Raw genomic sequence first — 24,024 nt, 5'->3', positions numbered from 1 at the left:
CATTCAGTATATGTCTTTCCTTTCACCTACATTAAGGGTCTCATAAATCAATTCTTGATCTTCACTTTAAAAGTTACAATATTTTTTTCTTGTCTAAAGGTGCTTTTTATAAGTATTTCAAAGAAATAAGATATTTAAAATTTCATACACTTTAGTTTTCAATAATTATGCAAAACAAATATTCACTGATATTACTGAAGTAAAATGACAAGTTTATAAAAAAAACCTTAACTGCTCTTCCTTGTACATATATAAAACACTAGAAAATTAAACTCACAAAAACAGATAATAAAATCTTTATCTCACTTTAAAGCAATCATATGGAAAATATGCTAATCCCACCACCAAATATTTTACATTTTTTCCCCTATGGAAATAACAGTACCTTTTCATTTTTAACAAGTTGCTTACGAATTGCAGAATCTCGCCTGAAGCATAATGCTTTACAACACGGTCCAAGATTACTAAGAAGATTTGCCCTTTCTTCTTTTCGAAGTAATGCAGCCATGTTGAGAGCTCCCAATTCATGTTCAAAAAGACTGTCTGCATCTTTCAACACACACAAAAAAAATGGATTAAGTTTTCCTAAAATAGGAAATAGTACCACCACTTGCTTAACTATCCTACAAAATTCATACATTAAACTAGATAACACTAATGAAAATGATTTTATACTAAAAGTAATAAATTCTTTGAGAAAGACCTTCACTATACAGCTATGCTGCTAGTATTAAAGATTAATATTCTGATAATCACTCTAACTTTTTCAGACACAAGAAAAGGCTTGTTAGAAGGCATTAGACATCAATCAGTGATTATGAAATTAAAAAAAAAAATTCATTACATTGCTTACCATGAACTACTCTTAAAATAAAACTTTAAGACTTTATTCTATAGCAAGATTTAAATGGACAAGTATTCAAGATTCTGACCTTTTAAAAAAACAAATTAAGCTGGAATTATGATTAGGTGTTTGTTAGACAATCTGCACATTTTATCTTAGATCTAGTCATTATAAAGTCTGGGACAACGCAAGAAATAAAAATCCCTTAGATTTAGGTCACAATATTCAAGGCAGAATAAAAAGGACAACATCCCACTTCATACACATGAAAAATAATTAAGGTATTTGATAGTAAAAATAAAGCTTTTAGACTAAAAACAAACAAAACAATAAAAAAGAATAAAAAAACCCCAAACCAAACAGAACAGACTCAATCAGTAATCCAAATAAATAACAGAAATAGTATTGACTTTAGTTGATATTTTGAGTCAGTGGAGACTTCCACAGGTACCAGTTACTTCCTTTATTCAAGCAGACTGTGGTTCAAGCTTATAAAAGTAGAAAAAAGAAAAACCAAAAAAACCCACAAAACAAAAAACCTCAACAAAACAAGAACACAAAACACTTGGGCAATACCAAAGCAGGCTGAAAAGTGCATTACATTCTTCATTTCAACTTTCTAAACTGGAATGCATGAATCGTGAGATTAGATAATGAAAAGGTTAGTCTTCTATATCTAGCCAATAGGTGTTTAAGCATATATTTTAAAAAACCCCAAAACTGTAATCTTAAATAATAATTCTTTTTAGAGTTAAGTCACTTTGTATCTAACAGCACCTTTGGAAAATAAAAGGTGCTCTAGTGTTCAATGGTTTAAGACTAAATGGATATATAAAGACAAAGCAAAGGCATCAAAATAAATGGAGAAGTTAAGCAAAAAGCGATCTGGAAACCTAGGCAAAAGGAATTTTCATTTTAGTAAACTCTAAAGTTTTAAGTCTGTTTAATGAATTTAAATCTGCTTAACAGAAATAGTCTGTTTTTGTTTTCTGTTTAATTAGCTACCTTTTTTTTTTTTAAATTATATACATAGTGGTAGGGATAAATCTTTCCATTGCTGACCAGCTGGCTGGAAGAGGCCAAATGAAGCATGAACATGCACTATCAGTTCAGAAAATAGTAACTGAACAACTACTGTGCATCAGGCACTGTTCTAGACAATGGCATAATTTAGATACCAGATAGGAGAGTAAAAAAATATAAAATTCTATTCTTCAGGAAGCTTACATTCACCATCATTTTCTAAGAAGCTAAAACAGTAGCAAAAAAGTGGAAAGGTCTGATGGAGAAAACAAACTTTTACATAGTTTCCTTTTTTAGGCAACTTGTCGGTTATGTCAAGGACACTCAAGATTTCTAAAGTTAGCAAAATCAAACAAAACTGATAATGCTATTAACAGTCACAAGCACACAGAGCTTTGAGGTTTAAGCCCTTAGAGGTTTTACTTCATCATTTAACATACGAATTTGAGACTCATAGGAATTCCTTGCTGAAGTTCACAGAGCCATTTAAAATACAGGGGGAAAAGTGACGGCAAGAATCCAAATCTCTGGTCCTTTTACCAATTAATATACATTTAAAATTATCACTTACATATGTTTTATACATATACCTTCTGTTCACGGGCATAGATCCATGACACAATTAAAATATTTTTTTTTACTATCTTTTGAAGTAAAAATGTAATTATTTTAACTCAACTTATTGTTGTTCTCAGGGAAATGACACAAAATTATTAACACTGTTGGCTTTCACCTTTTCTCTCCCTGTTCTTTTTTACCATTCATCTCTTCCCTTCCTATTAACAAAATCATTAATAAGCTGCCTGAGGTAGGCACCAGAAAAGAGAACCAGGGGTGAGGGGGGGTGCGGGAGGGAGAATCTATAAACTACTCATTAATAGCAAGTAGGTAAAGTGTTCTTCCGGAATCCAGATCATCTGGCCCTGAATACCAAGCTCTTAACCACTTTGTTAAAAACTCTACCTATAATTGGCCATTGGGAGTATTTCTTCTTTTTCCTAAGCAAGAAATGCCAAGCAAGATACTCAATCTATAGAGATATGGTCTAGTTTTCCAAACTCTGCTCCATTTAGTTTGGGGTAAATAAAGCATGATGGTATTTAATCCTACGCGGTTGTTAAAGAGCAATTTTGATACAAGAGGTTTTTGTACTATGCTTACAATTATGAGAATTAAACAATGAATATAAATGATTCATCAAAAACCCCACCCAAGAGCCCCTATGTTATAAATGCTATCTAAGAAAATAACTGAATTCTTTCCAAAGTTTTCTTTATAGTGATGGCAGATATATACAAAGTGAAGTAGAATTACCTTTGGATTTTTCTGAAAGTCTCTGACATGTTTCTTTGACTTTATTAAAAAGTTCAGAGCCTGCCAACTTTTTAGAAATCCCAACTCTCAGCATAACTGCTCCAGGTGTGAATTTTAAGAGTGCAGCTCCAGGCTCTAGCGTTTCTTTTGGATTCTTTGGCATGAGACCAGACCAATCCACATCTATCACATCTAACGGATCTGCAAAGAGTGAAGCAAAGTAGTTTTTAATACCATGAAAATAGTATCTTTGTTACTTATAAAAAAATATAAGTCAAGGCAAAATGAAGAAAGCATTAAGTACTTTAAACCCAAATATCATAGTCTTAAAAATGGAAAGTTTTTTTTCATAAACATTATTACATAGAATTTAAAGACTGACCAAAGAAACCCCTTCTTTATCAAAATCAGATAACCAAGAAAACCCCAAAAAATAACCTCCACAAATCATGCCTTTAATTACAAGAGAGATTTCACTAGAAAAACATCATTTTGCTAGAACTTTGATGTGTATAAACTTGGCACTAGAAATTCTTTCAAAAGACAACTCTAGGAGTGAATGTAGTTTGCTACAGGTGCATCTAAACATTTTATTTTTAAAAAATAAATTTAAGAAAACACACAGTGCCTTTAATTATATTGAGAATAAATAATCCACTCATCCACAAAAAATGATTTAAGAAAATTAACAAAATAATGTTCTATTTAAAAACAGCTCTAATATCAAATTCTGCCTTCAGCATTCTTAAGTATTGCAACTCAAGACTTGAATTTGTTCTTCAAATCCTTCAGCTTTAAGAAATGCCAAGCAAGTCTGCCCCTTTTGATTTTCTGACTCCAGCTCTTGCACATTATAATACTTTGGTTTGTCTTCCTGTGCTGCCTTTTGAAATCTGTTCAGCTCCTTAACTTCTTGATTTCCTCCCTTTGCTTTAGCTTTTTGGTCTCCTCTGACATTCACCTTGGTCTTTTCTTTATCCTTTGTCTTTGCAGTGACTTTTTGCCTTCTTCATGAATGATATTCTTGATATCCTCCTACAGCTAGCTTATCTGGTCTTCACTCATTAGTGCTCAAGGCTTCAAATCTGTTCCTAAAGATGGTCTTTAAACAGCAATGATGGCAGTAGGGAGACTAATGTGCACCTGATCCTGGCCATGGTCTTTACAATTATTTGATGTGCATCAGAGAGCTGGACAATACTTAAGGATGACAGAAGAAGGATCGATGCCTTTAAGCTGTGGTGTTGGAAAAGAATATTGAACATACCATGGACTGCTAGGAGAATAAACAGGTCTATCCTGAAGATAGTGAAACCAGGCTGCTCCCTGGAGGTAAGGATTCTGAGGCTCTATCTCACATACTTTGGATAGGATTGGGCGCATTTGGGGTAGTATGGCCACAGGCAGAGGGACATCACGCTTGGAAGGGTGGAGGGACAGCACAGGAGAGGAAGACCCAGCATGAGATGGACTGACTTAATGACTGGAGTAATGGGATTAAGTCTGTCGGAGATGATGAGATTGGCTCAGGATAGGGAAGATTTCAGAGCTAGTGTACATAGGGTCGCTATGAGTTGTAGGCAACTTGATGGCACATAACAACAACAAAATAGCAGATAATAATGGTTAAAAATTAGATAGATCTTTTATATGAACAGAAAAAAAAGAAATACAAATGTTAATTAAATTAAAAGTTAGTCTTTTCTATATACAAAAAAACAAGGATACATTTTTGAAAACTGTTAGTAACAATCAGACTAATTAGGATGACTCAACAGGAATGATGAGGGTTGTGGCTTCAGAGAATAGTAACTAGAGTGAGCTTTCTGGAAATGCACTAGAGTACCCTAAGTCAAAATCATAATTACGGAATTGAGAAGCCAAAAAGGGGCATATAAGTAGCAAATAGAATTCCAACTGTTCTAACTTTCTGAACGGTCACCTAAAAAGTGGTTTATAGTACTGACATGAACCACTATGCTATATGCTGTTTGATAATCAACAGAGTGAAGATTCCAGGTCACGCCAATCTTACATTCTGAAAAATGCAATCTTAGAATGTCACTATTTTCAATGAGCCCCTTTCTAATCTGTAGCCAATATTTACTTTCCCCCCTGAATTTAAAACAAGGTCTATGGTCTGCAATTTTCATTTGAATGAACTTGCAACCTTCATTAAAATAAGAAAAATTCTAACTGCTTCACATAAATTCTTACAGAGAAAACTTTAATACTACAAATTAAATCATTTTCATTTAAACTACTAAGGCAAATTACTACCTGGCATCTTCTCATCATCCTGTTGCTCCTCCCTCTTCTCAGCATCACCAGCAAGGATTTCATCAAGTTCATCATCACTGATGGGCTCATATCCTTCTCCAGCACCAGACCCTAAAGAATGTGCATCATCTAACTTGGATTCCTCATCTCCTGCTAAATACAGAAATAAATTTCAGGTCAAAAAGAGTCTCCAAGAGAAGAGATGTTTAAGTCAAGCCAAAGACATAAGATGAGAAATAAAAGCTACAAAAACCATATCTTAATATTGCTTATGTGTTTACACTATTAAAACTTTAATTCATAAGATGTCTTTGAAATTTGACTCTTACTTCATAATACTGATATGAAAAAACCATGAGATAAAAAAAAATGTAGAATGTCTTTGTGTTTCTCAATTTCTCTTCTCTATCCCAATTACCTTCCTTTATGTACTGAACAAAAACTTCAGAAGAATGTTGGAATATAATTAAAAACATCTTTATTAGTTTCAGTAGTGTATGTTCTATTTCTTTACAAACTTTTCTTATTCAACTAAGATAATGAGCTTTGTCTCCTGATGAGTTAAATGGAATTTAAATAATTCCCAATCTATTAAAAAAAATGTTTAACTTTTTTAATCATTAGCTATCCATACATCTTACTCAGTCTACAAAACTGTTTTGCTTTATGGGGATGAATTTTTGGTTAGGATTCAGCTCTGACTCATAGTGATCCTACGCACAACAGAACCGAATACTGCCAGTCCTGCCCCATTCCCAGTCACTGCTCTATCTGAGATCACTGTTGTAGTCACTTTGTCAACCTCTCTCATTGAGTGTCTTGTATTTTTTTAGTGACTACTTTACCATGCATCATGTCCTATTCAGTTAATTGGCTCCATCTAGTAACATGTCTAAAGTACATGAAACAAAGTCTCACCACTTCACACCACTTAATAAAAGTCCATTCAGACTAGACTTTTTTCAAGACAGATTTGTTCTTTGTTCAGGTTGTTGCACTGCGGTGGTTTTGTGTTACTTTGCCACTGGTATTTCAAGTAGCAGCAGTCACTCAGGCTGAACAGGTTTTAGTACAGCTTCTAGACCAAGACAGACTGTGAAGAAGGAGCTGGCGATCTACTTCCAAAAGGAACTGGCCACTGACCACCCTAAGGGTGGCAGTTGGTAAAAATTTATACAGAAAATAAATCATTAGATCTTTTCAATCACTCTTGTAATTTTCAATTTTATTAAATTCTACAATAATATGTCCATATCAACTGGATAGCACAAATGGGTAAGTGCTTGACTACTACTGAAAAGGTTGGCAATTCAAATACATGCAGAAGAATCCCAACAAACAGGCTGCGTGACTGTCTAAAGGTCACAGCCTTCAAAGCCCTATGGAGCAGTTCTACTCTGCCACACTTAGAGATACCATAAGTGGTTGTCAACTCAAAGCCAACTAACTTAGTATCCCCAATCTTCCTCCAAGGTAATCAATTTTAATAATGTTCTCACACACACATGCATCTAACCACAGATACATATACTAGAACTTTGCTTTTACAAGTTCCTTCAATTCGTTTTTCTACTTTAAATGAATAAATTCTTTCCATCACATAAATTTCTATGCTCTATTATCTGTGGTCACAACTAGCAACCTATTCTTTGACAGATAAAAGGCACTGACTCTAATCTCAAGAAAGCACATCAAAGCTGTATCTCCATTAACACCATCGTTCATGATTTGATACTAAGGATATTAAAAATTGAGATGAAACAGCATTTGAAGAGTTGGAATAAAAATGTTTTGTCCTATCAAGTAGTAGAGAAATACATAAGAGAAGGAAGAATGGTAATATTGGAATATTTATTGATTATTAGGGAACTTTGGTGGTAAGGAGTTGTGCTCCCAGCTCAAAGGCATGCAGTTTGAATGCACCAGCTGGTCTGGGGAAGAACAATGGGCCATCTCCTCCTTTGAGATTTACTGCTCTGAAAACCCACTTGAGGTAGTTCTGACTCAAGAGCACATAACATTAACAACATTAGATTGTTAAGATAATGAAGATTTAAAAGAATATGAATTTTAATCTAAGAAGTAAAGGAGCACTATAATAAAACAAAGTGGTTCTCACCTTCCATATTTTCAGTTCTCTCAGCTTTATTTAGATCTTCAAATCCTTGCACAGATCCCAGATCTTTATCCAACCTTTCTTTATCGAAATTTGCAGCATCTCGAGCACTGCCTTCTGGGTCTCTCTCAAGTTCACCTTCTAATTTTGCTTCACCACGTTTTACTGACTCTATTTGGGAAGAACTCTCAAAAGTTCTGTCTCTGTCCCTATCCCTTTCAACAGAATCTGGAATGACTCTCTCTCTTTCTCTGTCCAGTTCTCTCCTCTTTTCTCGTTCCCTCAATCTATCTCGGTCCCTGGTCCGTGCCCAATCTTTCTCAGTGTCTCGGTCCCACTCTCTCTGCCTTGTATCTCTCCTCTCTCTCTCCCGGTCTCTTTCATGTTCAAATCTATCACGTTCTTGAAGCCTATCTCTGCTATCAAATGACCCAGATCTTGAATGAACCTGTCGGTCAGATTCAGGAGAACTTCTTCGTGAACTATGGCTTCTTGAATCCTGGCGATCTAAAACAAATATAACCATATACAAAGAGTTAACACCTGTTAACATAGACTCCCTAAGTCATAATGTTGAACAGACTTGGAGTATTTTCTTTATAATTACTTGAAAAGGGAAATGTGAGCTTATTATAAAATGCTCATATTTTCTTTTCTTTTCTTTCTATGGAGCATCAAGTACCCATATATCATTGGCAGTTATTTTTTTAAATAAGTATTTTTTTTAAAGTATATTTTCACTATAATTAAAGAAAAATGAGACATAAAATGCTTCCCTTTAAGGTTCTATAAAATGAACAATTTATCTTCTGCACTTATACCTAGGCTACTTAGATAACTTTGTTTCACAAAAATGTAATCTTTCTAAATTCAAAATATATTATTTAAAAACAAAACTCTCAGAGTTGACTCTAATTCAAGGTGACTCCATGTGTTACAAAGAACAGTTACTCCATACAGTCCCCTGGCTGTCATTTTTACAAAATCTGACTGCCCAGTCTGGCTTCTGTGGTAGGTTGGGTAGTTTAGAACTGCCAACTTTTAAGTCAGTTGTTAGACTGCAAACTATTACATTACATGGAGATCTTAAACACATTGTGAAACTACAGTTATCAAAACAGTGCCTACCTGTATAATGACAGATGTATACAGAAAGATAGAACAGACTTAAGAATGCCAAGATAAACCCATGTACCACTTTCACTAACCCTCGACCTTTTCAAGTATGATGTCCCTTTCCAAGGACTGGTCCCTTCTGACAACATGCCCAAAGTATGTGAGAGGAAATAGTAAGATAAAATCTCAGGTGTCAATACAAGACTTGAATACCTAAGCCCTTCATCAAGAATTACCACTAAAACTTTAATACAAAACAGACTAAGTCATTGGTTGTATTTCTATTACAATGCTAGTATTAACATGATAACAGGTAATAGAGCTTATCGATACTATCTGTAGATTCTGTATTTGGGAAGTTGGTTGAGTGTTAGAATCTATTTATAATCTCAAAATCAATACTAGTGGTCATTAATAAACATACTCAGTAGTAAAAAACTTGAGTCTTTCAATATATTTCCATTAAAGTCAAACAAGACAAAAGTCAGCCTAAATAGGTATCCTTTTAAAGATCTATTCAATGCTATATTTTCCACATTTCAGTGTATTTTGTGGATCATTTTGCTATTTTAAAAGGTCCCTAAGCACAGTGTTGATATGCTGTACAGTGTTGCTTAAATAAGAGAAGGCCGTTTTATGTTTTAGAGCGAGAACTTGCATGTTACATAATTTTGCTGAAGTGAAATTACAGTGCTGTAGACTGTCAGTTTAATGGGAATGAATCAACAATAGGGCAATCTAGAAAACGGAAGAAATGATTCACCAATCTATGCATGACACTGCTCCAGAAAGTGTTCCAATAACATCTAGGGTACATGATCAAACTATGGAAAGATGAGAAAAGGAGCTAAATTTGTGTATTCATAGAATGGGAATCCCAGCCTAGACAACAACATTGCTGGGAGACTGAAAGCCAAAGAAATTTAGAGATCTATTACCTAACCCAGGATCAAGAAAATGTTAAATCTTCCTCAGATGGTGTTTATTGTAAAGATATACAAGAAATAAGGGACCTTTAAAGACAAACACACAAAAAGCAAGTCCACATACTGACAGAACAGAAGCTCTGGAACAAAACGTTACAACTAGAGGCTCACTTTATGAAACTATCCTAAATGAGAGAATTCTGAAGGGACAGTCAAGTTTTTTGCTAAGTTCATAGAATTTAAGGCAGAATATAAAGGAACCTACTTAGAATTAGTTTAGTAATAGATTTATATAAAATACACTATTATCTTGATTAGATCAAGCTATTTATTACCTGAGGAAGTGCTTCGACTTGGTTCTCCACGCTTTAACTGGTCAATTCTGGACTTCCTTTCTCCTGTGATTTCTAGGCTCTTGGTTTTTTCCCTGTCCCTTGAATTACTATGCAGCACTCTCTTTCGACCACTTTGGTCATCTCCGTTTCGATGTGCAGAGTCATTGGATGGGGAGCGGAGCCGACCAGATGTATGACTCCGATTACTCCGATTGCTCCCGAGGCTGCTACTCCTTTTCTGATCCACTGGCTTACGATGTGGTGCACTTTCTAGGGTGACACGGGGTGCTTCGACTTTCTCTATCCGCGCTCTGTGGCATTTTCTATGCAATTCTTCACTGGTAAATGGAGTGGAAGCGGCTGAGGAGGAAATGGTGGTGGAGGATGTACTAAAGGCAGCTGCAACAGCACTATTAGCAGTGGCAAGCGCAGCAGCCGCAGTACCCAGAGGAGGAGGAGGAGGAAGGATGGAAGACAGAGGTGGAGTGCTAGTAGGAGTAGCAGTGGTGGCTGCATGCTCAGGCTCCACCATCTCCGTGCGGTCAGGCACATCCTCATCAGACCAGTCACTAAACGCTGTGTCTTCTTTTTTCTGAGCATCATCTACAGTGCTATTCTTGTCACTAGAAATTCCAACCAAGTCCTCTTTAACTATTATAGGGGGCGTCCGTGGGCCTCTCTTCTTCTTACTTTGCTGAGTTATCTCTTCTTCAGAAATGTCAGAGTCACCTTTTGATCTTTTACGTTTTTTTTCAATACTTTTCTTTTTCTGTCCCTTTTTGGGCGAAAATACTTGGCCATCTTCAGATGTTATCTCTGCATGACCCCTCTCTATCACAACATCATCATCCTTCTTTTTCTTAATGGGTCTCTTCTGAAGTTTTACTTTTTTCTTGCTTTCTTCATGAGCTCGATCAGATACATCTCGGTCTTCTGACGACTGGTGGCGATGTCCTAGAATGTCCTGTGAACGCGTCCTTGAGCTTTCCATGATTTCTGTCAGTTCTCTCTGTTTCTCTAGAGAAGATAGTTTCTCTTTAAGGTCGAGTTCTTCATAGCGCCGCGAACTCTCTTTTCTTTCTGGTTTGCGATCCTCCTCTTTCCATCTACTTGGTCTGTCCTCCGTAAGGTGCGAGGGACTAAGCGAACGAGATTCTTGAGGCCGTACAACTTGGCTCAAAAGTCTATGCTTCTCATCTGTACAAAAAGATGAAAGAAATCATACTAAGTTAATAAACAGTGTACAATACAAAGGCAATAAGCCAATCTCTTATTTTTCATTTTTTCAAAAATAGCACTAATTTCAGAAAATAAAAACCAAAAAACCCCTAAATATTTAAAAATGGCTTTTCATAAACAGCATGGAATTGATAGAGCATTATAATAAAATGACTTTATGTATTTGTAACATACATGCTTTAGTGAGTGAAATGATATTCAGTGGCAGCAGAAAATGGACACTTAGAAAATCTTAATTCATCAGTGCGGACTAAAATTAACCAAGAGTCTCATGGTTACTAATGGAGCTGAGTATAGAAACAGAGGAAAAGATATTGTGCTGACTTTTATCATCTCCACTGTTGTAGGCATCACTGTCCGGAGAATGTTCACGTCGGCGTTTAGGTGACTGACGAGGGCTAGGACTCCCTTCATTTCTATAACGTTTCCTAAATTGGAAAAAGAAATGCAGTCTGTAAGATTACAGGGGTGAAAAAGCTCTGCTTACTACACATTTACATGTTTCTGTCAAACTCAGAAATGACTCAGAGATGATCTTCAAGCAGGTTTCCAGTAAACTGCAGAGAAGGAGATTACCCATCTTTCTCCTGCAGAGTAGCTGGTGGAGCTGAACTATTTGTCACTGGATTGGCAGCTCAACTTCTTACCACTAAGGCAGCAGAACTCCCTTTGGCTGTAACTGTTATGTTTTTATTATATACTATCAAGTCAGAACTGATTCCTAGCTGACCTGCCAGTACTTATTTAGAGACAATATAATCACACAGGAGTAGCATGCCCATTTTTGTCCTGAAGAGCTCTGGTGGATTCAAAGTGTCTGCCTTTGGGGTGGGAGTGCAGCGCCTTACTGGCAGCCCACCAGAGCTCCCTTCAGCTATGACTAGAACATGTAATTGTAGGATATAAATATTGCCAGAGACAAGATTATGTAAAATGTAGGTAGTGTCTTGGATAAAATTCTTCATTTGCAAAAGATTTAAAATGGACTTAAGCTATAAATATAATCAATTTATTATGCTTAGAAACAGAATGGGAAACGATAAAGATAGGTATGATTTTAAGTTATACCCATGCAACCTTAGGTAAGTTTTTAAATTCATTAAACTTATTTCTCATCTGAAAATGGGTGAAAGTTGCAGTGAGAAGTAAATACACTGTACCAGGAGTCATGGATTAGCTATGCTGTGGACACACTAGAAAAAGACTGTTGCCCTTCTTTATAACAAAGAAATTAATTCATAATTTCATTTTACTTCTAGTTTCTTAAAACTTTAAGTCAGTAGTGATTTATCTCTTGGGTACATATTCTATTGTTTTGTTCTAAATTCCACTGTTTTCTATTTAAGAGAAAATATTTTCCTTGTTTTCTCTTAAATTGCAAGCACTTCTTTTAACTAAACTTGTCTTTTTATAAATACTACTCCAAAGGTGGTGAAACATGCAGCACGTCCATGTCCCTGTCAACTCCCCTACACTGACAAGAAATCATATGGAGAAGCAAGTCCTCCTGTATAAAAAGGGACAACTCAGAGAAGGAAGCTTGTGCACCTCTGTCTCTAGCCACGTATCAGTCTCTGAGGGTCCCCCCAACCTTAGCTGTGTGTCTATTTCTTGTAGCCTGGGGTGGCTACGCCATATGAACAAAAACACAAACTCATAAAGCATTACCAGGAATGGTACAGGCAGTATCTCTTGGTGACTGATCAACTCCACTGACTACTTATAAAGGCCCTATGATAAGACACAAGTTTGCTATTTCAATCTCTTCTGATGCTGGACTTCTAGTAGAAGAAAATCTACAGCAGTTGAGAAGGTCAACGGCTGTATTAAAGAGAAAGATTAGTAGCACCTCCTGGATATAGGAATAATGAAGTGGACAGACTTATTTTCAGACATTTCAAAAAGACTCTAAATACCAAATATGTAAAATAAAATTGAAATACAGAAAAATGTGGAGTAAATGAAAGGGCACATTGTAAAGCATTAATTCAAACTTTTTTACAATGCTTGAAATGTAGCCTTTAAAAAGATGCATAATAGAAAAAAAAAAAAAGAAAGATGCATAATGGAAACCTTACTTTGACTTCCTTTCATCATGGCTCTCTCTGGCACTCCGTTCTTCCTGGATATCGTCTCGCTTTTCCCGGCGCTCCTCTCGCCCTTTGTCTTTGTCTTCCCATTCCCTCTGCCGGTCCCGTTCTTTCTCCCTTTCTCTCGCTCTTTCTCGCTCCCGTTCTCGTTCTCTCTCCCTCTCGCGCTCTCGCTCTCTTTCTCTCTCCCTCTCTTCTCTCTCTCGCTCCCGTTCTTTTTCCCTATCTCGTTCTCGCCCCCTTTCCCTCTCACGTTCATGGTCACGATCTCTGTCCCTTTCCCGGTCTCTTTCTTTCTCTCTTTCTCTCTCTCTTTCCCGGGCAGCACGCTCTCTCTCTAGTTCTCTCTCTTTCTCTCGTTCCCTTTCCCGCTCTCGCTCCCTCTCTCTCTCTCGCTCTCTGTCTCGGTCCCGGTCTCTTTCTCTCTCTCTAGCCCTTTCATCTCTTCTATCATCCACTCTGTCTATTCTTCGTTCCTCTCTTCTTTCATCACGCTCAAGCTCGTCATTCCTTCCCTGATGTCGAATTGGTGAGCTTGGTCTTTGATCTACAATGAAAATCAAGTTTCGTCAGTGATTATGTGACATATTACTTACTGGGGTAAAACAACATGGCAAATTGTTTAAAATTACATTATAGACAATGGTTTAAAAAGTGCACACCAGAATTACTTTCAATTTATCACCCAAACAACAATCACCTCTACACCTTTTTCTTTTCTCCTCTACCTCATTTCCTGCTCCCCATCAACCCGCCTCCAACTCCCCACGATCTATCTCTGATCTTTCTGCATGCTCCCTACCCTTCCTCCAGCCCACTGCTCCAACCCCACTTTCTGCCATCTCTACCCTTCACCTCTGATCTTCTCTGTCCCCCCAGCAGGACCTGAGAACACTGGTGGCAAAGGATAGGGGCAGCAGGAGGTGTAGAACAAAGGAGCTGAAGGAAAAAGAAAATTTCCCTCGTAAGTCACACCTCTAATTTCAGGGCAAAATATATACACATCAAAGTGCAGCTAATTATGTGATTAAAATATAGCAGAACAAAACATGTCAATATTTGTTGCTGCAGTATCAATTTATTATAAACTAGAAGGTTAAGGGTATTGGTGCTAAGCAATCTTTAGAAATAAATGTTAAAATGTAGTTATCATAGGATATGTATTTGTAATAACTAATTTCTAACAAATTTAGTTTTACTAAATTTACTAAATTAGTTTTCATTTCACTCATCACTCAGAAGAGTTCTTAAGATCTTATATTAATATCATCACATTTTATATTTTTCCTAATCAATGAATAAAAGCACAACTTTTCTTTATATCTTATTTAGTTTTTTACTTTATCTGTTTCCCTTTAAATATTTGAGAAAGCACATGATGCCCAAATATCCAATTAAACTGAACCATAGTCTGAAATTAAGATAAATAAAATGCATAAGAGGATGAGTAGTTGATAGGATCTAGATGACAGTAGTTTTCCTGCTTCTAGAACATCTCTGGGTTATTCAGGGAAGATTACACTACAGAAGATGAACTGGCTTGAATTTTAAGTGGAACACCTGGATCATTTTATTAAGGAGAATAATTTTAGTATATTTCAAAAGAAGGATGTTATAATATGAATGCCTTTCCTTTCCACTGATGAAAAAGACAAGAACTATTAGTCTTTTCCTTGTTTAGAAGGGCAAGCACAAAAGTTCATACAATTTGAAAGGTAAAATAGATAAAGCCCTGTCCAATCTTTGTCTCCCTTTTCTTCTTAAAAACATAGAAATTATGGTCTAGAAGTTAATGTGCAAAATGATAGAAATGACAGAAGCAATGGAATATCAAAACAAAAGTCAGTTCTCTACATAACTTTTACTGAATCCAACTTAAAATGGTTCTAATGTTTTTACATTCACTATCTAATGTTCTGATTTGAGGATTAAATCAATGTCATAGCAATTATAAAATAATCTGAAATGCAGCTTATTTTCATTCATTCTTCCCCCTCATTTTTTTGTGATTTTAACGAACGTTTACAGAAAAGTTGGATTTTTATTCATTCGTAGTTGCACATTTTCCTCCTTACCACTTTAAAAAAAAATTTATTCATTGTTTCATAATTTCCTCCCTTCCCTCAGTTCACATTTTATACATATTTTATTTTGGGCTGTTGTCACACAAATAATATCTAATCATGTATTCCGTTTAAAAGCAGTTCTTTCCTTTATCTGTTCCAATGCACTGTTCATTATTTATCCTCTCTTTTCTTAGTTGTCCGCCAAGCCCCCATGTCAGTCCTGTTATATAAGTGTTTTTGCAATTCATTTTAAAGTTACTTTTTGATTATAGTAATGTCAAGGTCCAAACTATTTGGAAGAAAAAAAAACCACCTTTATTCTTTCAGCTAAATGACAATGATCCATAAATTAAATCATAAGAAATATGCAAATACCATAGACTGCAAGACCTAAAAACAAGGCGGCCTTGGGTGAGTTCTGGCTCTCACAGGTTGCAAGGCATTTCCTTATTTTAACAAATGACACAGCTATCTCATGAAAGCTGGAAATCCCCACATTAATTAACTTGAAATTCAAATGCAAGGTCGGTCAGTTCCATCTCAAATATTTTCATATTGTATTTCCTCTCTTGGTCCTTACAGTGTGTATTAACTCAGACTCTCATCATTTCTCCTTAGATGGAAATCTTGTCAATAACCTAACTTGTTGGCATCCTTATCATTAGTCTTTCCCCAGACTCTCTTAGACTTCTTTGAAATAAAGACTCATTTATTCCAGCTGCTTAAGATAATTATCTTGTAGGCAGTGAAAAGGCCGTTAAAATTCTTTAGCTTGACTTATTAGGCTATTTACAATCAGGCCTACAGTTTCTCATCAATCTTTAGCTACAGCTTCTTTCTCCACAAACACAGAATAGAACACGACATCATCACTCTTAGTCCTGTGTGCCTGCGCCTGCTGTCTCCTCTCCTTGCCAAGTGGTTCTTCCATTGTTCCTTCTAGTAAACTCTTACTTATCTTTCAGTTCTTAAATCAGATGTCAACTCTTTACTACCTAGAAGACTTCAGTTCCTCATATACAGACTATAAGGTGTCAGAGGTAGGTATCTACTTCCAGCCTCTATCACTCTTTCTATGGCTCAACGTCCTTTAGTCATCTAGGTCTTCACCCAGTTCCTACATTCTATTAGACTAGTTGTGGTCTCAGAACTAGTGTCTGGTCTCACCACAGTCTTATCTCTGTATGGCATGTGTTTACCTTCAAGACTCCACAAAGGTAGTTTCTTTCCTTTTATGAACATCATTCTATAAATGCCATAGCCTCATATTTTGCAGAAGCATGCTATCTAAAATACGTCTCTAAATCATTACATCTATCCGGACCCCTTGTTTACTCCTTTTTTACAGCACTCATTGTTTCTTTTCATTTTTGGGGGTGGGGTTAGGGGCAGGAGTGTTCTTTCCCACCTATTAAATTCTACAAGGAAACAAACTACTGTATTTTAAGTAACTAGCAAAGTGACAAACATGGGAGCTTAATAAGTATGTAAGGAATAGATAATTGATCTCTCAAAGAAATCTGTTATTTCAGTCATACAAATGCTATTTATTGAAGTAGTTAATAGTGAAGTAAACAGAAAGAGAACTGAACTTGCAATTAGATCTAGGTCTAAATTTTATCTCTGGAATCTATTTCTCTTCAATACTGGAAAATCACTCATTTAGCCCAAATTATCTATGTTGTGCAGTATGGGTTCTCTCAGAATACCAACCCTCATGGGGATACTGTAAAGCTTATGTCACAGGCTATATATAAAGCAGCATTTTCTTGGCACCAAGTAGAAGCTCTCAATACATGTATGGCTGAACTACATTATATGACTAAAACAAAGTATTACAACTGAACTCAGGCATGAGATAAGAAACATATGAGCTTAGACATGGAGAGAAAAAAGAAAAAGAGACGATTTTCAAAAGCTTTATCAAGACTTGGTAAAGAGAAGTGAATCAAAGTGCTAGAGAAGAAAGAATTTTGGATACCATCTAGATCCTGCCTTCCCTGCAGCTGAGGAAATCCCTTCAACCCAAATGGATTAGGCTCACCTTAGCAAACCTACCAACCAACCAACCCACCCTCTTGTCTCTGATCTCACCTGCGCTCTCAGAGCAGATGTCTTAGAAAACCTGTACTACTTCCACCACTACTGTTTCCATCAAGATACATAATTTGCTATGAAGGTGAGGAAGATCATCACTTTATTTTAAATGTTTAAAGGCCTCGATACGGATAAACAGTACTAAGGTATCTGAATGCCTTAAGTGTCTATTAATTTCACTTTAAAATTTCTTTATGAGATAATCTACTTGGGTAATAGAAAACTGTTTGTATAAAGCATACCAGAATACAAAATTAGACAAAGCAAATATTCTAAATACTGTACTATCTCAAGAAGATACATGAATAAATAATCCCAGCCTAACTTATATAAAAATAAATGAAGAGGAGGGCTATAAGTGATTCAGTATTTTCAGATGTGTTACTAGTGAGTCTTAAGAGTCTGTATTAGAAAGTTAGTTGATAACTTTCTAAAATCCCATCCCCCATTGTTGTTGGTCACTATTTAGTAAGGTTCCACTTGACTAACCTCGTTCTCTGTTGTCACGACGGTCTCTTTCTCCATGTCTTCTCTCAAAAGAAGAATCCCTTGCTTGATCTCTGCTGTCTCTTTCCGGATATCTGTCTCTTTCAGGATAGCTATTTCGAGTTTCCCAGTTGTCGTGATAGTTGCTACTACTACTGTGGCTGTCAATTTGAGAAGCTCTTGTGCCTCGACTCCCTAAACAAAGAAGATTCACAGATACGTTTAAAGTACACATTTTATTCAACAATTGTCATTGGTCACAATTTTTCCAATGGTTTTCCCCAAAACCACTATACATGAAGAGATTTTTTTAAAAAAAACTTAATTCTAAGGTATCATAATCATTCACTGTTGAGAAGGGTAAGAATTAGAGCACCTACGTTCCAGTTTCCCCTCATCTATTGGAAAGTTATTTATTGAACTATAAAACGAGAAGATTCACTGCAGTTAACAAACAAAAATTAGATGTAAAAATCATCGGTTAAAACTATCACGAAAATAATGACAATGATGGCTATAACTGCTTTAGTTTATACTGAAAACACTCCAACACAGAACCAAGCTGCAGAATGCTAACTGCTGATTTATTTATAATGATAATAAAATAGAATACTAGCCAAAAGTAAGCTACCAATTGTTAGTCTGGGCAAAGAGGGCCAAAGAGAAGAATGAAGAATTCAGAACTCATATGCTGATAGCCTTGCCTGCTGCAGATAAGAGGGCAAATGGCCTTGCCTGTCTGGCTAAGCTAGCAGGTGGCTTGTAAATCAGAATAGAATGTCCCTCCCTAAAGACTCTGTTTCTAAAAATCCTTCCCAGTAAGTTCACAGTGTGACTTCCCATTCTGCATCTCCAGGATGAGGAACTCACCCGGGAGCTCCCCTTTCCCCCTTGAATAAAGCTGCATTAAGCTTTCTCACGTTCTCTCTGATTTCTTCTTTAAGTCCACTAACCTAACACCAATCAGAAAATATCTTTCAAGAGGTGAGCTGCGGAACAAACTGGTACATTAATACCATGGCACATGACTCAGAAACAAAAGAGCTAACAGTAGAAATATGCAATAATCTAAAAGACCCACAAGATTATGCTGATTGCGGAAAAAACATCAATCTCAAGAGGATACAAAGAGCATAACTCCATTTGTGTAACAGTTTGAAATAAAAGTCCACAATTTCAATGCCAGTTTGCTTTAATCATCATTTTATCAGATGACTGAATACAATTTAACGAATGGAAGATCTAAGCAAGTCTGCATTTACTATTGCTATTTTAATTACTTTTTAAGCTTTTAATTTCTATTCAGAATTTATAAAGATGATCATAAATTCAACTAATTGAAAACTACTTAAACAAAATGATAATGAATGTAAGAAATAATTTCTTTGGAAAAGCAGCTCATAAAATAGAAGAATACTTTCTATCAAACATGTAAAACAGTAGTCACAGCGTCAAAAACTTACCCTTTTCAGGTACTTCTGGAACTCTCCCCCTATTCCGGCCCATCCGGTCATTTCTAATTTCACTTCGAGAGTCATTTCTGGAATCATTCCTTATCTCAGTACGAGAACTTTCTTCTCTTAGATGGTTTCTGCTATAACTCCGGGATTCTTCCTGATAGGTCTCCTCCTTTCGGTGAGCATCCCGATTTTCACGGTCCCTGTAGTCATGTGCATCCCGAGTGGAACGAGAGTCTCTAGGCTCACGGCTGTCTTTGCTGTCGCGGCTGTAGTCTCTCATGTCTCTGGAATCCCGCAGATCTCTGGAGTCCCTTAGCTCCCTTCTGTCTCTTGCCTCTCTGGGCTCTCTCCGATCACGGCCTTCCCGAGGTTCTCTGTCATCTCTATGGTCTCTAGAAGAGCTCTGATCCTGTTCATACTCCCGCTCTTCTCTCGTGTCCTTTTCTCTTTCCCTTTTGCCTCTGGTCTCTATTAACACAATTTTGGAAATTAACAGTAATTCCTTTTACAGAATTTCTGGAAACTAGACAATGTATCTCAAATAGATCTGTTAAAATATGAGCAACTAAGAAAATTAACACTATCTACAAATCAAAACTCCAAAGATAATTTCATTAAGAATTATGCTCTTTATTGAAGATGAACATTGTACAATCTCCCCGATGATCCAATGATCCAAATTTATAAAGCTCAAATGAATGACTGGTAAAGCCTTACTTTTTAAAAGCTGTAATTTCAATTTTGTTTACCAAGAATTTCAAATCATGACCTCAAGAGTCAAGCATCTGAAAGCAGACTACAAAAAGTAAGCCGTCTGGCAAAAAGATATTGTTATTTGTAAACCCTTCTTTTTCCTGAGATATGTAATAGTATCACATGTACTATTAAGTGTATCTGTCTCAAAAGTTTTCATTTTGGAGTACTGTCCAACAATCAAATAAAAAAAATCATTAAAAAAAATTTCGAGCTATTAACACACTATTAAGTAAATTCAACACTATCATTTTATAAATAAAGGAGTAAAGATCCAAAGCTTAAAAGGCTTATCAATCCCATACAGAAAAAGGGGAAAAAATAAAACAAACTGTTCTTCCATCAGATCTGATCAGCAAGATCCTACCAGGCAGAGAACTGTTCTAAAAGGTTTCCAAGGGTGCAAATCATTACAGGTTTTCTTACAGAAGAGCTGATAGGCTACAACTGTTGACCTTTCTGTAAGCAATCAAGTGCTTAAGTCAACCTGAGAGTTGAAAGGAATCTCAAAAGTTTTTCAAATACACCTAAAAAAGGCATAAACTGATTACAGAACACATTGTATCTAAATTAACAAACAAAAAAGAAATGTGAAGAATATACTTGCCCTTAAGTCTGTAATTACTGGAAGATCTGAGGCTATTTTTGGAGCTGCAAGAGCCATAACCCAAGAAACAATAAATTAACCTCTCTTCTTTGCCCTGTGGCTAGGTCCATAGACTTTCTCAGACACAAACATCCAATATCCACAAGGCCCCTGGACTCTCACATCAGTAACTTATCTCACCCAGCAGTTACTTTCTAAACACGCCTGGATGCAGAGGTGCAGTATGGTAAGAGAGGATCAAGCAAAGAATAAGCCTATCTCCAGCCCTCTCTATACTATCACTGCTTTTCCTCCAAGGATCAATTGTGTCTGAACATGAACTTCCTTAATTCCAGATCTTTATAAACATATTAAAGAACTATCTTGTTCTTTACCTTCTTCATCATCTTCTCAGTGAAATTATCCTTATTTCAGAAAATGATTATAGAAAGGAATAAATGCCTCCTGTCTTTCTTACATGGAACGTTAAGGAAACATCCTCCTTACAAAGAACTTACACATATATGATTTGATATTAAAGGATTTCTTTTTATAATATAAGCTTTTTACCACAAAGTGTTTCTACAAGGCTCAACTAGATACTATTTTCCTTTCTTTAGTATGTGTAATGACTGTTCTAAAACAATAATGGAGCTTTCACTTAATGAAAGCTTAGTAATATATATTATATGCTTAGCCAATTCTAGTTGTTAAATATCATCTTAATATAATAAAGTTAACAGATAGGTATAAGAGAACTTTCTTGTGATGATCTGGCTTAAATCTCATGCACACAAGGAATGATTCTATAAAACAGGTGCTCTCTCTGGTCCCTACCTATGCATCCGTCACATTCTTGAAAAAAAGAACTTGATTAATTATTGCTTGCACTATCGGTAGGAAAACCTGAAAGGTAGTGTCCCGTCTAGGATCTTGGGAGAGACTTAATGTCAGCTGAATCCGGACTCTGGCTCCTTGAGGTACAGTAGGTTTGAGTTTGAGGGCCCAGGGCAACTTTGGTGTTCTTTGGGCCCCACGTGGGGGTCGGCAGAGCAGACATGCCAGATGAACTGGGGATCTGGTGGAAGGACTTCGCCAGCATTTGGGCGTGCTGGCTTGTTTAAACCCTGAAAGGCCCTCGGACCAGTCTTTCATTTTGTTCAGACATTCCTCTAGGTCGTATAGCCCTGGTGTACAATTTGCCGTACAGTGGTCACTTGTGGTTGCTGTGAGGCTGAACACTGTGACACTGATGTGTCAAATGTGTTAATGGCTGGTTACCCAATGCGGACAGAGAGTGGGGTGGAGCTCCCCTATTAAAACAAGCTTGGAAGGAGGAGTGGCATCCACTTCCGTAATAGCTTGCCTCCGGAAACCCTATGAACCTGGAGAGAGGAAGAAGGGCACCCAAGCGTTGAGGACTCTCCCTCATAGGGTCACTGAGTCGCCTGTGACTCGACGGCACTTAACAACAACAACAGGAAGAGAATACCTATGTTCAACATGTTTCATATGAGACTATCATACCTGGTACTCTCATAGCCTTTTAAAATGCTATTAAACCAAAAAAGTTTCTTTCTGTGTACTCATTATGTCTAAAATTTAACTAAAGAGAAGTTAGGAAAAAGATCTGTTAAATAAACAAGGACAAAAAACATAGACAAGAAAAACAAGATAAGATGATTAGATGGTACGCCAGGAATGCTACAGTACTTAAAGAGGGAGAAGCAAATGCAAAAACAAATTCATTCTCAGGGATGTAGAAAGGAAAAGTGCTTTTTCTACTTCCTAACTGTAAGTTATTACACCTAAAAATCTGCTTACTTAGGTTTGCACTGACTTTCTGTAAGGTCTTCCCAAATCATCTTCCTTTATCTAACAATTTTCAATGTTTTAAAACCTGGATTTCCTTTTCCTTCCTTCACCTCCTTTTTTATAGAAATTAACTAGGCAATTAATTTTTAAATTTACTAATCAAGTAATTTTTAAAAGTTACTAGACCTTATGATGACTCAGAAGACTATCTAGATTAAATAAAATACCAATCTACCACTATCTACCCACACACCTAAAGCCAGTGAGTTGATTGTAACTCATAAGAGACCCACCACCAGGTTTCTATTCTGTTCATCTATGTAAGCAACTTCTCACCTTTCTCCCTTAAGAGTTTCTGGTGAATTCAAACCACTGACCATTTTGTTTAGCAGACCAATACACCACACACTAGCCTTCAATTCACCCACTTGTAAATACATTACGAACTGCATAAATTCATGTGTCACTAACACTTCTGATCACTCTCTAGAGCTCTAGTCTGTGTTACACAAGACTCAGCAAACATTTCTACTCTATATTACAAAAGTAAATTTAGAAAGTCAATTTTTAAATAAAGAAAAAACTTTTTAAAAAAATCAAGATGAAGAGCAGGACATACCTTCTCTCCGTTCATGTCGCCGATCGTGAGACTGAGAGGTTCGATCATGATCGTGCCTCCCTTTCTCCCGCACTGGAGAACGGTGTCTTGGAGGACTTTGCTTTCTCTGAGGAGAGGGCAACGAATGCGAAGGATAAGGAGAAGCAGAGCGTCGTAAAGGGGGGCTTATTGTCCGCTGATAAGATGGGGAAGGAGTTCTTTTTCTCCGTGGAGAAGGAGAATGTCTCTGAATAGATGACCCTGACTGTGAAGAAGATGAGTGATGTCGAGAAGATATGGGAGAATGATGCTGTCCCGCTGGAGAGGAGGACCTGCCAGGAAACAATTTAAAAAGTACTTGATTTCAGTCAAAGAAAAATTTACAAAACAGAAATAGCAAGTCTAGACGTTAAAGCTAAGAGTATGGACCATAAATTTAGATTTAAATTCACAATGTTTGTTGTAAAAATTTTTATATTTTTTATTTTAATGAACATTTACAGAGAGTTTGGATTTCCATTCATTCACTGTTGCACTTTCCTCCCTGTCCACCCCTCCCCCCAGTTCACTTTTCTCTTTGAAAAGTAAAAGGAAAAAAAAATAGAAAAGAATTCTTTCATTGTTATACAATTCCCCCCGACAAGTTCACTCCACTATGCAGCTTTCATTCTGGACTCTTGTCATGGCAATAATATCTAATCAAAAATTCCTCCTAAACAGTTCTCTCCCTCATCTGCTTCAATGCAGTATACATTATTTATGCCCCCTTCGTTTCCTTCCAAATCCAATGTCACCCCGCTTTACAACAGTGGCACTAGGTAGTATTGGATCTTTTGTGACTGAGATATCTCACTCAGCATAATGTCCTCTAGGCTTACTC

The 24,024-nt window shown here is 36.5% G+C and overlaps 1 protein-coding gene across 1 annotated transcript in view; it reads right to left on the bottom strand.

Annotated features, from left to right (window-relative positions):
- Positions 1-24,024, bottom strand: part of ZC3H13 (zinc finger CCCH-type containing 13) — a 51,402-nt gene that overhangs the window by 447 nt on the left and 26,931 nt on the right. Inside the window, exons 8-17 of the mRNA XM_006884553.1 lie at positions 23,166-23,476; positions 19,396-19,860; positions 17,936-18,127; positions 13,272-13,830; positions 11,518-11,621; positions 9,955-11,151; positions 7,581-8,084; positions 5,462-5,614; positions 3,182-3,382; positions 386-549 (exon numbers count right to left, since the gene is read on the bottom strand). Coding sequence (XP_006884615.1) covers positions 386-549; positions 3,182-3,382; positions 5,462-5,614; positions 7,581-8,084; positions 9,955-11,151; positions 11,518-11,621; positions 13,272-13,830; positions 17,936-18,127; positions 19,396-19,860; positions 23,166-23,476 — 3,850 coding nt within the window. The remainder of the gene's footprint in view (positions 1-385; positions 550-3,181; positions 3,383-5,461; positions 5,615-7,580; positions 8,085-9,954; positions 11,152-11,517; positions 11,622-13,271; positions 13,831-17,935; positions 18,128-19,395; positions 19,861-23,165; positions 23,477-24,024) is intronic.

Source organism: Elephantulus edwardii, unplaced genomic scaffold, assembly GCF_000299155.1.
Source record: "Elephantulus edwardii isolate Elephantulus edwardi_28Jun2011 unplaced genomic scaffold, EleEdw1.0 scaffold00036, whole genome shotgun sequence".
NCBI lineage: Eukaryota > Metazoa > Chordata > Mammalia > Macroscelidea > Macroscelididae > Elephantulus > Elephantulus edwardii.
This window is presented reverse-complemented; position numbering and strand designations above follow the sequence as displayed.